Below are 15,579 nucleotides of genomic sequence, written 5' to 3'. Positions count from 1 at the left end.
CATAGTTTTTTTTAAAAGAAGAGGGGGGGGGAGACCTTTTAACCTCTTGCTCAGGATGCCATGCCACAATCAGCAACTGAACAGTGTCAACAGTGGTCAGGAGCACCCAATGAAGCAAGTGAGGTTTGCAAACAGCAGCAGCAGCAGCAGTGTGCCTGCAGTGCTGTCCAACTCTGAACCTACTGATGCCTCCATACAGCCCGTAAACCAAGACAACCTGGGCCCTCAGCTTAAACTGCTCCCCCTGAATGACCAGATCCGTGAATTACAGACTATAATCAGAGACAAGTGAGTCCCCTACTCTTCTATCTCCACTTATAAGTCATAACGGTGGTTATAATGTGTAGGGCAGTTTCAAGGAGAAACAGTAGGTTATTGCGTCTAAACTGTGAGTGAGTGGTAGAAAAATAGCATTTAATATGAATATTACAGTCAAATTAATTCAGATTCTTTTTTATTTTATGAAAAAGGCCCTTTTAGGCAGTATTATATCTAAAATCCCATGCAGTCTTTGCCAATAACTGTACCAAATAACTGTATACTGATATATCCTTTGGCCCTTGAGTAATCTATACATATGTGGTTTGTGTATAATAGTGATACACCTAATGAAACACACACATATTGATCATCCAGGGTATGTGACCGATTCAATTTATCCTCTTCAATCCCACTTACATTTACATTTACAACAATATTGATGGAATGATGCAGTTCAATTAATATTTTCACTTCCTGCGTGAACGTCAAAAAGCCTCAGTGGTGATCTGGAACAAGCTGATAAAGGATATAAAGTATATGTGATGCTGTCAGGACAATGTGGATTCAGATTATTTTCCCACCTTAAAGCTACTTAAAGGGGAAATAAAAGGAAACTGGATTTTAAGGGGTTAAATGTTACTTTGTCATTATTATAATAATTGATCATTTCAACGACACCATTTTTAAACCCTCTGCAATTATAAAATCAACATTTTTGCACAAGTGTCAAAATAGTAATAGTGGTTTTGTGTAAATACAGCTTCCTTACTATTTACTAATACCACATTACAGTTATGTTTCATAACTAGAGATGTAACAAAACACTCAACTCATGATTAGATACAATTCACAATACAAATCAAATCACAGATGAAATTATAAAATCCTTTTTGTTGTTTATGAGGTAGAATCTAAACTATCCAAAACAATATTTGTTTCCTTTTCATTGTAAAAGTGAAAATGAAATATTTTCCCCTTGATTCCACGATTGATATCACGATTAATCTTTCATCTTACCGTCTTGTATCTTCACATATTATCGTGATTTATCTTTACATTTCTAACCATAACTGGAGAGAAAAAATAGGTTTGGTGGACAGTTAACAAAAGTACATTTTGAACCATCTAATCAAATGTTTATATTCATATTTTCAGGACAACCAGCAGAGGAGACTTTGTGTTTTGTGCTGATCGACTGGTAAGAGCATGACTCATGAATGCTACATATTGTGTGTGTGTGTTTGTGTGTTTGTGTGTGTGTGTTTGTGTGTGTGTTTATAAGCCACAAGTTGAAAGCTTTTTCTTTCTCCAACAACAGATCAGACTAGTAGTTGAAGAGGGTTTGAATCAGCTCCCATACTCGGAGTGCACTGTTACCACGCCAACAGGTGAGGCTGTCTTTGAAGTTCGGACTCTGACCTATAAACATGTAAAGATCTCCCCAGGAACAAGCTGGATAGAGCTGACCAATTGTATTAACCTAAATGCAAAATAAGTGTCGGGATCCCGTCCAGTGTTTTACCTTCAGCAGTGTGACTGAGTGGGATTGTTCAAACCAGCTACACTTGTGAATGTTCCTACTTCATTTCTTTCCCACCTCAGGGTACAAGTATGAAGGTGTCAAGTTTGAAAGAGGCAACTGTGGAGTCAGCATAATGAGGAGTGGTAAGTTAACCCTGCAGAAGCTCACCTACCAAATTAGAATCTCTCCTTTTGTGAGGGCATACATTATGTCTTCTGTGTAAATGTGATTTGTGCTGACTGCACTTGTGCTATACATTGTGTTCTGCACATATTCATCAGGTCAGGCTGTTGTGTGCTCTGGGTCATACACTTTTTTTTTAACCAGCAGTCACTTCTTCTCTTACAGTGAAATAGATTTGAATACTAAATGAAACAATAGAATAACTTTACATCGCACCCTGAGGCCGATACAATGCTGTACTTGATTTTCTCCACGCAAGTAATATTTTTTTTAGACATTTTGATTAACACACTGTGTATAGGCACCAAGGCTTGATATTTTATTAAAGTTTTAAATAGAGATGCACTTTTTTTTCACAGTTCTGATCTGATAACTGAATTTAGATATCTGCCGATATTGATACTGCTTAATTAAATCGTAGGACTTTCACTCCCCGGAGTGTTGGCTTGAAGCACATCGCAAGTTGTGGTCTTGTTTTTCTGTGTTTCGAGACTAAAAAAAATCCAAACCAAAGACATGTTGAGTTAGAAAATGTTACTGGCTCACTTAGTTGCAGACTGTTTCATGTTACATTTTGGTGGGTTCATGATCCAGGAAAAGCTCCGCCTGTATGTATAACTCACAGAAAGAAATTAATTAATTTGTGCTACAGCATTTTGGCTATGGCCTTTAAAATTGCATTTACCGGTATACACATTTTATAATCCATAATACCATCAAACAATGGACTCTAGATACAGTTCGATATGTGAAATAGGTCAATATCAGCACTTATTGGATGGGATCGGTCCCAACTCTAGTTTTAAAGGTGGATTTAACTTTGTCAACTTTGTGTGTTCAGAGACATACAGAATATTAAGCACGTTTTCATGAGTGTTCTCTGCTTGATGATCACATTTGCAGAGGCAAGCTGAACAGAGAGAAATCTACATTACCTTATTTTACTAACTTATAACATGTTTTATTATTATTCAGTATATCACAATATGCAGCCTGTCTCAAACCAATAGGGAACTGCAATAAAACTGTAGAAGTATTTTGATAATTAAAAGCCCTCTGGTGATTTCTATTCCTAACATATAAAAGCTTCAAGATTTTTCTTGTTGACATACTCATAAAGAGTATAGTCATAGCCATGTCACATGTAGTTGTCAGACCTTTTGGAAATCAGTACTGATATAAAAACAAGCAACACTGGCCCAAAGAACACATTTATTTAAATGATCAGACAACATTTCGATCCTACTTTGTTTTCTGTATCTCCGCACAGGTGAGGCCATGGAGCAGGGTCTCCGGGATTGCTGCCGCTCCATCCGGATCGGCAAGATCCTCATTCAGAGTGATGAGGAGACACAGAAAGCCAAAGTCTACTACGCCAAGTTCCCTCCAGATGTGTACAGAAGAAAAGTGCTGCTCATGTACCCAATCCTTAGTAAGTAACAAATGGCTGAGGACAGTTTATCTTACTGATGGCTCCAGTTTACCGCCCTCAGTAGCACGTAAATGTCAAGAGATGTCTATTTTTGTGCAAATGTAAAAATGGTTTCATGTATTTATTCATTTTGAGAAATCTCCCTTGAGTTGACCTTCACCAAGTCTGCATTTCCGCATCATACTGGCCCATTCACACTGTTCTGATAATTATAGCTCTCATGGGGGAAATTATACACTGCCTGGGAGATAGCCACCAAGCTGCTGAATAGCATAATGAGGGCCAACAAAAATAGTATCCTAATAGCCCTGGTTTTTCCAATGTCACAAAGCAGCATTTTTCTGCTTTCAATTTTCAAAATAATGTAATGGTGACCGAGCCAGGTTGAAGGTATGTTTTATGATGTCAGAGTGATGGAACATATAGTTACAGTGATGCATGCTAACAGGGTCAGAAATTAAAGCCTGCCAATCGTCTAGACTCATGGGCAGATCAATCAGCACACAGCTCAGTACCTTTTTCAGATTGCAGCAGTCTATTATAGTTTAAATGAACACATTATTGTATTCCTGTAAATAAGTTGACATTGCGAACGCTGCAATATGAAATGTCAAGCCTGAAATGTTCTGTGTCTGCAGGTACAGGAAACACTGTGATTGAGGCGGTGAAAGTGCTGATAGAACACGGAGTCCAGCCCAGACATATTATCCTCCTCAGCCTCTTCTCCACACCTCACGGTACACCACCACAGCCAGTTCACTGCAGCTGCAGCTCATCACTGATTTACTTTTGTTTACCCACCAGATCACACACACTTAGTCTCCAATCTCCTCTCCACTCCTGTTAATGCTGTATCATTGTCTTCATACACTATACTGCTGGTAACAATAATGCTTATTTAAACCTAATATTGGGCATTATGGGGCAATCTGTTGACTTGTAACAGTAGTTTTCTACTAGCCAGATTGCAATGACATTTAATGTGGATATTTATCGTTACGTTAGGATGAGCCCTTCTTATCTACAGATGCCGCGGGTCACCCTTCATGGAGTCCGCATGACAAACTAAACACTGGCTCTAGATAGGGCCTTTTGCATTTTTCGCAAGTTCAGTTAGTTGCAATTTACAAGTTCACCCTTTAGATGCCACTAAATCCTACACACTGGTCCTTTAACACAAGAAATGTGGGAATCTGAAGGGCATGTTACCATAAAACCCCTAAGAGGATGAAGCCTGTTGATTTTAATGATCAGACTTTCCTGTCACACCAAGACAAACAAAAGTTGAAAACATTATGCTTGGAATGAAAAGTCACCAAAGTCAACAGGATTCATCTTTAGTTTGATTAATTGATGGAGACCGATTAATGTCTCTACCATATTTCATGGCAACTTAATTATAGAAAATAAGTTTGCTTTTGCTTTTTAAACACTTCATCTAAAGTGAAATACCCTTTTTACTTTTTAGGAGCCAAATCTATAATCCAGGAGTTCCCAGATATCACCATCTTGACCACGGAGGTTCATCCAGTGGCTCCGACACACTTTGGACAGAGGTACTTTGGCACTGACTGAACCAAGGACAACCTGAGGAACATGATCCGCAAATTGCTTTGAGTATATTTTGTCTTGTTTATTTAAATGTATCTCATGTTCTCCTTGTTGTGCCAAATACTGCTACGTTATCTCCAAAGTTCCTGAACTGACACGAAATGATTAATCTGATCAGCTGTATTTATTATCGTGTTTTTGCTGTGTATACTCATGCATAAGAAAGAAAACAACATTGAACCATATAAAGAGTTCAACTTGGATAATTTTATTTTGCATGTTACAACAACTGATGGAAAATAAAGGATTTATATTTGTTAACAGACAGGACAGCAAGTGAAACAGTATCACTACCTTTGGTGGTTCGGAGGTGTTAAAAAAGGGAAGCACCACAATCACATACTCCAAAGACAATTTAAAAGGGACCATACTGTATGTGCTCTAGCAGTATTGAACTCCTGTCTGCAATGTGGGTATAATTTGTCATCTTCTCATGTTATAAATATCCTACTATCAGATGAAAGCACATTGCTTCAATAGTTTATTTTAAGTGTCACTTGATGGAGCAAAATATACAGACACCGCCTGCAGCAGTTATGAATCAGTAAACTCAATACACAGGAAAATAGCTGAACATTATAACAATAAATAGACACACAAGATTACATGAAACATTCAACATCCACATCTTTCCTAATGTTTTATACATGCTTTCAAACACTGAATCATACCTCGGTTAAAACGACACACGGGTTTAATGAATAAATTAGTTCTGTATGTTATGTATGTTTATCAGACATGAGCAGCATTTAATTTGGCTTACCCAACATAGTAGAAAAACAGATCTGATGAGGCAAGGTAAAGACACCCAACAGCATCCAGGTTTGCTAAAGGCCCAACTCTTTACTCATAGTGAATAAATGGGTGTACTCAATCACAGAAATGGTTGTCAACTATGTACACTGGCTAAATATACAAGTCCATAATCCAAACAGTCTCGAGGAGAATGTGTTTCATTGGTATTAAAAATTTCAAAATACATAAACACAGGTAGAAAAAATTTCAGAACATCATATTGCAGAAGACCGCTGTCCTCTACCAACCAGTGGACGAGGATCAGTCATTACATATATGTACAGTTATCTGCATGTTTAAAAAGATCAAAAGGGTGATTTTGTGCCTATGATGAATGCAGATTTCACTTTGCATCCACATGTATAACTGTAATCTTCCTAGGGGTGGTTGATATGGTAGAAAACAAGATTGTGATAATTATTGTTTTATGTCTATTGCAGTATGTCTCATTTTTACATCATTTGAAGGTCCAGTGTGTAACATTTAGGAGGATCTATTGGCAGAAATGGAATATAATATTATGAGGTATGTTTCCATTAGTGTATAATCACCTGAAAATAGGAATCATTGTTTTTGTTGCATTAGGATGAGACGTTTTTTTATCTGAAGACACTGCCGGGCCCCTTCCATGGAGTCCAGCATGGTGAACCACTATGTTCCTACAGTAGCCCAGAACGGACAAACCAAACACTGGCTTTAGAGAGGGCCCTTTGCGCTTTTTGCCACAATAGTCATAAACAAATACAGACGCCAGTGGTGTTCAGTAAGCTTAATCGGAAACTTCACCACTAGATGCCACTAAATCCTACACACTGGACCTTTAAGTTTGCCATAATACTGTGGTTGAGTCTTCAGCAATAATTTTCAGACATAATGAGCTGAAATTTATGCTTTCTCTCTTTTAATTACTGTCACCAGTCTGATCACACCTTGGTAATGGCATTTTAACTCGATATTAAATGCTGAAATACTCCATTTAAAGCATACGAGAGGTTCTTTCTTAAAAAGGTGCCCAAAATGTTGGCACGGTCTACTCACAAGCAGGATCCTGGATACATTCTCAGGAGAAATGGACTCCCAAAACACAAGAATAAATATATTTATAAGGCGAAGGTTAAATCAGGTATTCTAATATGCGTATGTTCATTGAAAAAAAATAAAAATAAAGTAAGTAAAAGCTTATGTTAATATGCTGCAAGACCCAAACTGGTAGAGGCCAGACAACGGAATCACTACAAGAGACTTCTGGAGCATTATGGGTGTGAGGTCAATTTAGATACCACCCCGCACAGACCAAGCTCTAAAGGTGCAACACTGTAAATTCACAGCCCAACACTGAAACAGAGGCATATAAAATAGTACAGTGCCAGACAGAAGCTTCCCAATTAACAGTAATTTATAATCCCACAGAGGTCAGTGCCTTGAGATGAACAACCAGAGGGAAATATACAACGGCGCATGGTACAGTTAATAGCAGTTGTTTTTTTGGAGGTAATATTTGACAGGTTTTTTTTTATTTTTTATACCAAATCAAACTGATACTGTTGTCCACGAGAGGAGAGGTGATGCTACTGGTTGTCCATCAAGCTTCTCCATACATCATTATGTAAAACCCCCTGGGTAACAATGGCAATGGCGATCCAAGTGCGGGTTTTAATCCACACGCCTGCCCCCCTTCAGATTGAGATTCAGAGTGTCTGAACATCCACATGATTTTTGAATGCATTTGCCTCATACACAGTGTGAGCGATATTAATATACATCTTCTGTACCAGTGTAAATTGTCCTTACATTAAATTACTATTCCTCCATCTCTATGGTAACAGAGGGGTCTTGGTCCTCAACTGGAATGAAAAAGAAAGAAAAAAAAAAAGAACAGAATTTAAGCATTCATTATTTTGAGTGTTTGTTGAAACTGAGCTTATACAGTAGTTAACATTATGTTGCATATGACCACCAGGTGGTAGCAGAATATTATGGATGGAATCCAAACACACCAAAATATTGTGCAGGGGGAGATTGGTGCATCCAGGTTACTGAATTTGAAGACAGGTTTGAAGGCGAATGTGCACTTATTCGGTGCACATTTGTTTATTTTACTATGGCGTCTCTGAGCCTTTTTCCTCCTAAGTGACAAAGTGTGTCCTCCTAACGGCTTATGACGGGTGCTGGAAGGTACTTTTTGTTTATAGGTGTGTGTGCCCAGTACCGTGACTATGGAAAGCTTGAGTTATGGACAACTTGGGATCTTAAGATGGATGCAGATCAACTGCATTTTTTAGGGCACATCTATTTTTCAAGTGTGTACAAATAAAACAAAGATGTTATCATATTTTAATATGTTACTGAGGCATTTAAAAATATTTTACAAACCACTAAGGCACTAATGTTGCATTACAGAGTGTGATTAGAATCAGAATTGATCTCAATAAATTAAAGAAATATATTTTTTAAAGAATTCTCAACATGGAAAAACAACAAATCAGTATCCGTTTACACTATATCTACTCATTTTAATGATTAACTGAAAGACAGTGCCAAGAATCTTTATTTGGGAAGAAAATCCATGTCAAGCTTTTAGAGGAAGGTAAAAGTAAAGAGATCACTGCATGTGGCACTTAACAGCCTCACCACAAGTGAAAGTGCAGAGTAATTTGAGAGGTGAAAGTTGTCCAAATTCACCACAGTAATTGACTGCATGATAAGGTTATATCTGGGAAAACAGCTATACACAGTCATTTTCAATGTCTCTGTTCATTGTTCCCAGACTGATGTGGGGTTGGTTTATAAATGTGGCAGATAACATTGGTGGGTTTGCAGTGATAATAATGTTTCCCACGTTTTATGTGAAGACTCACTGATAACTTTTCGGGTTATGTGAGGCACTATTTACTGTGGCTGTACATAATGGTGATTATTAGGTGGAACATTAGGCTGCTCAAGAGGGACTTGAACCTTTACTTTATTGTTTGACACTCACGTTACTAGTATTCAGTTTTAATTTAATTGAAAGTAGTTTAAAAAATACTGTTTTATATTGTACTAAATTACTCTCACTCTTAATTACTCTCTGACTCTTTTTAAGAAAGCTTTCAAATCATATTAACATTGTGGTTTCAAATACAACCACATTGTCTAGAGAAGTGCTGAGAGGCAAAACAAAACAATTACTTCAGAGCACATATTCAAATTCAGTTTTTCTGGTAGTACCAATTAAACCCATAAATCCATATTTTTTTATGAATTAGGTGTTGTGTTTATTGTAGTAAAACACTAAAAAATCACAGTTACTGAGGTCAGACTACTGATTACTGGGCAATATTGCTCCAGTTTCACCTGTCCTCGTTGATACTGCAAATACTTATTTGAATAAAAAATATATTTACACTCAATGTAACTGATCCGTTTTAATATATTGAAAAGCAGCTTATGTTCTAGGAACTATAGAGAATGTGCGGTAGAATTAAAATTAAAATGACTCACCCAGGCTTCCTTCCTCAGAGCCGTCATCTGACTCCTCCCACATGTCCTCATTAGCTAATAAGGGGTTGTGGGATTCAGAACTCCGATTCTTTAAGGGGAAGTAGTGGCCATTCCCTTGGCTGACATGTTCATTGCACAAAAGAAGATAGAAGCTAGTTAAGGAACCATGACCATTACCTCATCCCATCTCCTGACCCCATCCCATTCTACATTTTGTTCATTAGCTCCAACACTGCTACATGTAAAACAACTCTGTATTCTGCAGTTAACGTTACATTGTCCATCCTATCAACTGTCCATACCCACTGTGTTTTTATTGTTGTAATTATTATGATAATTTTGTTGTATAGCATTATTGTCAGTATTCTTTTGGAAACCAAAGTGCCATGTCTAAGATTTAAGACGACAGGTGCATTACAAATGTAAAATGAGTAAGAGGAGTAGAATCTAATTATGCATCTTACTCACCTTGTGAAGACGGGGATGAACCACAGTCTCCGATTCTCTCCAAATACCTGCTGCAGGTTTCGGCGTATACCAACATTGAAGCCATTTCTGTCTGGTCCACTGACAAAAACAGGAGCTGAGAAGGCCTCTAGAAAAGAGAAAAACAACTGTGGTTCTGAATATGTCTCCATGCTTAAGTTCTCCAGATATACTTTTACAAAGGACGTACATTTATAACACAAGAGTTCCTCCCAGGAAATGATTCATAAGTCATCGAGGTAGTGAGAGAGCAGCTTGACGAGCAGAACGAAAGGGGTTTTCTGATACTGAAACTCACCTAAAGTGGACCTGTTTTTGGCCACCAACCAACAGTGGTAGCCAAAGAGGAACATGAGACTGACGAAGAACATGAGCGCCACAAACATGAGGAAGAGGACGTGGAACTTTGCAGGCCCATTTGGCAAGTCCCCCTGGGAGAGAGAAACAGGAGAACTAGAAACTTGAGGAAAAATGGTGGGTTTTAAAAAGGTATAACTCCTCACAGAGGCTTTTGTTCTCTATTGTTATAGAATTGCAACACTGGTGACCATATGACCGGTCATATGACTCCATTATCAGATGTTGAGCATGAGTGATGATTTAGACTGATGACACTCACCACCCAGAATTTGAGGAAATACTGAAAGACTGTTGCTGCAATGAATACACAGTACAGCATGGAGTAGGAGAGGAAGAGCAGGAAAAACTTGTAGTTGGAGAAGCCCACACAGTTGTTCACCCTTAGAGAAAAAACAAATTCTGTTGTCACAACAAAATGATTGCTCACATTCCTTCAAAGAGGGAAGTACTGGAAAAGTTTCTACTTACCAAGGACAGTGATGGTCCATCTTCAAGACACATCTTTAAAGGAATAACATAACATATTTTTGTTTCTATATATTTTGATAATGTAGCAGGTACGTTACCTTACGTTAAAAATAAATGCCATAATACAGTTTTCACATCATTAATTGATGTGAATGAACTGTGAATTGTCTAATAATCTTTATACAACCTACTTTACACTGTATCCTGACCACGGTCTGCTCATTCGTTCTAGTAAACCTCTGCTCTGATTGATCATTAGGATATTCTTTCTGTGGGATACTGTGCCAACAAAGCAACACCTTCTAATTATCACACCAGTCTTCGGCCAACAAATATCTCCTTGCCTAGGGTGATCTCCCTATTTGAATGGATTGAGGAGGAAAGAGTGACTTACGTTTCACAAACCGAGCAGTGGTGACAGCGGTCAGGCTTCAGTACCTGGCAGCGGTCGCAGAACCTGATAGCTAGAGACAAGAGGATGGCCAGTTGAATGAACGACATTTGAGCCGAGCTTACCCTTCACTTACTTCCTGCAGCCTAGGACTTAGTCTAGCAATCAGCACTAATGAAAGAGATACATTGGCTGATTACTCTGGATGGAGATGCTCAGGAGCACACACACACACACACACACACACACACGCACACACACACACACACAGAGCTAATTGCCCTAGCCTACTTCTTATTCCAACGTACACAGATTATGTGCGAAATGACGGACTGTGGCTTATCTGCCTTGTTGCTCCTGTGATTTTGAGGCAAATAAGTGAAAAATACAATAAATCCTTGCAGGGGACAACGTATAAATGACCCGGCAGAACAACTTACCTCCAGATTGAGCTCGAGTAAAGATGGGCAGTTTCTTTGCGATCTCAACCAGGATTTGTTTCTGAGCATCTGGCCTCTCCTCCATCTCGTATCTCTGCTTGTCTGAGTATGACAGCTGAAACTAGAGCAAAAAAAAAAACATGCATCATGCCCCACATCCAGTGATTATATGAGCACAGTGCATCAAGTAACATCATGTTCCAGCTCTGGATACCTTCCCTTGCCATGGTGATGCAGCAGGGTGAAAATATGGACTTCCAGTAGGTCCAGGAGAACATCAACAAAGCAAACATGAAAACACCAGTAGATATGCCCACCTGCAAGAACAAAACAAAAGGCACAATTATTTACAAAAAAACAAACCCATAAGACAAACATACTGCTTGCTTGTGGCACATGAACGATAGGTAACTCACTTTTTCAAACCGTGTTGGTGAGTGTAACTGTAAAAAAAAAAAAAAAACAAGAACATGGCAATAATAAAAACACAGAGCCGGATACCAGATACGAGCAACAGTGTGTCTCTACAAACACTAGTTTGTTTGTTTATCCAAAAGAACAACAACATTTAACGGCTAACACGACCTAGCCAGATTCACAGGTTATCGCTGTCCTTTAACATGAATACAGAGTTAATCACTGAGCTTTAACCAAATTAAATTGGCGTATCACTTTTTTTAAAAAAGGCCAAAACATCACGTTTAATGCAACTAAAAAAAGGCACACACCCTGAACCACTTCCGGCCTTACTTTGCTAGGCTGCTGCTCGGTGGTATATCGTTATTTTTTTGTCCACACTGCCTGGTCGGCAAGTCTGCGATTTTCACACTTTAAAACGTCCAAAATCCCAAACACACGAACCGCAGTCTTTCCTCGCTACTTACACGGACATAGCTCGAAGACGTAGGCGTAGTACGACCACAACACGCCACAGAGGTGATTATAAGCCAGGTTCGCAAGAGAAAACCCTTTTGACAGCCATCTAAACCTCTGGGAGGGAGAGCCATAGTCCCATCCCATAAGCTCTGCCTCCTGATCTGCGCCCTCGATTACAACGGACTTTCCTGGATTTATCCATCGGTGACATCGGCGAGCGATTCACCGCAGATCCCAGGGAGAAACAGACCAACAGCAGCCCAGGAGGAGCAGAGTCCTGTTCAGGTTGATCTGGAAGGGATTGGTTTTTATTTACAAGTGTTTCAGAATACCACTGTAAACTAAAAAGCTGCAGAGCAAACCAATGACAAACTCCCACCCCAACCTCCAAAATACAGTTTTAGGTAAGAAAACTGTGATACATTCAGTCTCGGTTTTAGATTAGAGGGGAGAGAAAATTTTTCAACTTTATTGGTCATATGCACAAGCTACAGCGTACAAGACCAACGCAAATGCAGTTAGGCATTCTAACCAGAATGTGCAAAGCAGTAAAGTGCAGAGTAATTTTACATATGTACAAAAAATATGTTTTAAAAAATAAGTAAATAATAGCATTATAGATATATGTATGACATAGCAAGTCTTTACATTTATGAACCAGTATTAGCCAGAATGAATTGGAGTGGAGCGTGAATACACTGAGATAATAATACGGCAATAAGTCAAGATAATTACAGTATGTAGGATTGGCCATTATATACAAAAACAGACAATTAAGCTCTGGACCTTCCAAAATCCATGCATACTGCCACAGTCGGCCTCTGGTTTGAACTAATAAAATAAGTAATAATAATAATAATAATAAATTATGTCACAGTAGGAAAAGCACCAATAATAGGTGAAATGATGGTTGAATTCAGTTTAGCTGGCTGTTAGTTTCAGGCTCCTTGGTATTTTTGCGGTACTGCCTCTCCTGTCACACTGTCATGGCTTACTGGGACAGCTCTGATATTACTTTCTCTAAAATAACCATAAAAGTAAGATCTTCCATGTAAAATCCTATGGAGTGTTTTTTAATGTCTTCCACCAGTGGAGCTATAAGTACAGAGGCATTGCATTGCACTCATTTGGAAGACTCTTAATTTTATTCCCACACATACATACTGTACAATCTGGGGTTTGCTCAGGAATACTTTACCATGCAGCCAGGAGGAGTCTATATATATAGCCTTATAGTCTCATTACAGCACCATACAATGAGTAACACAGTAGTTCCTCTTCTAGTATCTATATATCCACAACGCGAGATGAGCGGACTCTAGGTGAATATTGGACAATATCTCTAGGTTCTGATGTACCAATTATAGTTTAACCTGAGTTTATCTCACTATTTTCTATATTCAAAACGTCTGCTTAAAAAGGTTCTGTTGAGACCAAGAGATGTACTGAGTGAGACATCTTACAGTTGGAAAAATACACTTACAAATTCTCTCTGAAGGACAAAATGTAAAAACAATATCAGTTAGGCTCTATGGTATCATCAGGCAGACATAACCTGTGGTTCATAACAACCTGGGCGAGGACATTTTTCTGCCTTTTTAGCTTTATTAGATAGTGGACGGCAGGGAGCTGACAAGAAATCAGAGGGGAGACATGGGGGATTACAAGCAACATAGGTCCCCAGCTGGACTGGAATTGATTTAACTTTAACAGTACTTTTTCAATTAAGTGCTCTTGTTTACTCCTGTGTGCTTGTAGGTTACACAACCAGCTGGATTTTTGTCAAAATCTCTGCAGGCCACACACACACACAAACAAGAAATCACCTAATTGTTTTGCCCTCCCAAGAGCAAAATTGGATCAGCATTCTTTGTGTATAAGCCACGAGTACTGCTGCAGTTAATTTACTTTTAACATAAAGAATAATGTTCCCCTTCTCCTTTAAAACGCTCAGTGAATTACATCATCTTGGTTTGTTTTTTATTTGAATTTAATGTGATAATACTGCATCGAGTTACTTTTATCCCTGCCTTGCAATTTACACACTTAAACAGCTCAACCTTTAGATTTGACTGGATTAAATTGAACTTTAATGACACTGTGAGGTAATTTGTGCGTTGCAGCAACAAACAGTAGGATACATCAGAGGAAAATTTATTTTTTAGATTTTTATGTTTATAGTTAAGAGCAAAGGAGTTTTATATACACAACTAACAAACCCAACATAAAAACATGTTATGCATATTATGGAAATAAAGACATGTTATAACACGTATAAATGCACGCGTGTAATGACAAATGAAGTGTGAGAGTTGTGTATTATATAACAAAATATTGTTTAACATCAATTTATTAGAAACAATATATGGAAAAGTCTACGTGTGTAGTATTTCTACATAGGAACGTGGAAGGAGTATCATATACCGGAGTATAGTGTGGGGATGAGGTAGTTCAGCTTTTTCAAGCTGCATATCGCTGATTCAGCTCCACATGGTTGCCTTAGTGTGAGCCCTTTTTAGTCAGGAAGTTCTGTAAGTTGTGATTGATGTTTGCGCAATGGCTTTCTGTCACACCTTCGAGGTATGAGGTGAACGCTGGTGCTTCATGCACGTCACAGAGGAGGTAAAAAGGATTGTGTGTTACTGTCTCCAGGGTGTCAAGTTCAGCCCTATGACAGCCAGCCTTTTCATTACTTTGTTTATCCTGTCTGCCTCCCCCGTCGTGATGCTGCCTCCCCGACACACCAAAGCTATAATGCTCAAGGAACGACTGATGATCGAGAAGAGCTTTCTGCTGTGTTTTCTTCAGCTCAGTGCCATTTGAGGTTTAGAAGCAGCTGCTCACTCCCAACACTTGACAGACATCAGCTCTCTCGCTTTGTTGGAAATTAACTAACAGCTTCTTAATCTTTACTGACACTGAGCTGCACATAATTCTGCTTTCACTAGCAGAAATTCTCTTCCAGGTCCTGCAATCACCCCAAAATGAGAGGCGAATCTGGAAACTTCGAAATATTACACAACTCACAGTTTGATCTGAAGCTGTGAGAGTGGGAAGGAGAGTGTAAAGCACCTACTGCTTTGGAGATATAAACTGCAGCCAGTGTTAGGTCGTCCTGTCTCACTGTCGATTCAGGGTCATCTGACTCCACAACATCTAGTGCATGTCTGACCAACCCTGGGTTTTTTTCATTTTTCCCCATTAAAGGGTTTTTTTTGTGGGGAAGTTTTTCTTTATCCAAATCCAGGTTCTAAGGACGGAGGATGTCATA

General features: G+C 38.7%; 2 protein-coding genes across 2 annotated transcripts; one reads left to right on the top strand and one right to left on the bottom strand.

Annotated features, from left to right (window-relative positions):
- Nucleotides 1-22: 22 nt before the first annotated feature.
- On the top strand, nt 23-6,779 carry uprt (uracil phosphoribosyltransferase (FUR1) homolog (S. cerevisiae)). Its single transcript, XM_035668940.1, has 7 exons — nt 23-288; nt 1,417-1,459; nt 1,580-1,649; nt 1,864-1,926; nt 3,237-3,398; nt 4,037-4,135; nt 4,867-6,779. Exons 1-7 carry the CDS (start codon nt 56-58, stop codon nt 4,971-4,973), a joined length of 777 nt encoding a protein of 258 aa, XP_035524833.1. The 5' UTR covers nt 23-55; the 3' UTR covers nt 4,974-6,779.
- A 156-nt stretch (nt 6,780-6,935) lies between these two features.
- zdhhc15b (zinc finger DHHC-type palmitoyltransferase 15b) lies at nt 6,936-11,565 on the bottom strand. Its single transcript, XM_035668941.1, has 8 exons — nt 11,433-11,565; nt 10,996-11,065; nt 10,602-10,634; nt 10,393-10,513; nt 10,072-10,204; nt 9,756-9,882; nt 9,288-9,406; nt 6,936-7,648 (listed from the first exon to the last, which is right to left on the bottom strand). Exons 1-8 carry the CDS (start codon nt 11,515-11,517, stop codon nt 7,605-7,607), a joined length of 732 nt encoding a protein of 243 aa, XP_035524834.1. The 5' UTR covers nt 11,518-11,565; the 3' UTR covers nt 6,936-7,604.
- Between the last annotated feature and the right edge of the window lie 4,014 nt (nt 11,566-15,579).

Source organism: Morone saxatilis, unplaced genomic scaffold, assembly GCF_004916995.1.
Source record: "Morone saxatilis isolate NCDOM2014 unplaced genomic scaffold, NCSU_SB_2.0 Contig22, whole genome shotgun sequence".
Classification (NCBI taxonomy): Eukaryota; Metazoa; Chordata; class Actinopteri; family Moronidae; genus Morone; species Morone saxatilis.
The sequence above is the reverse complement of the archived record's forward strand: the minus strand, read 5'-3'. Positions and strand labels throughout refer to the sequence as shown.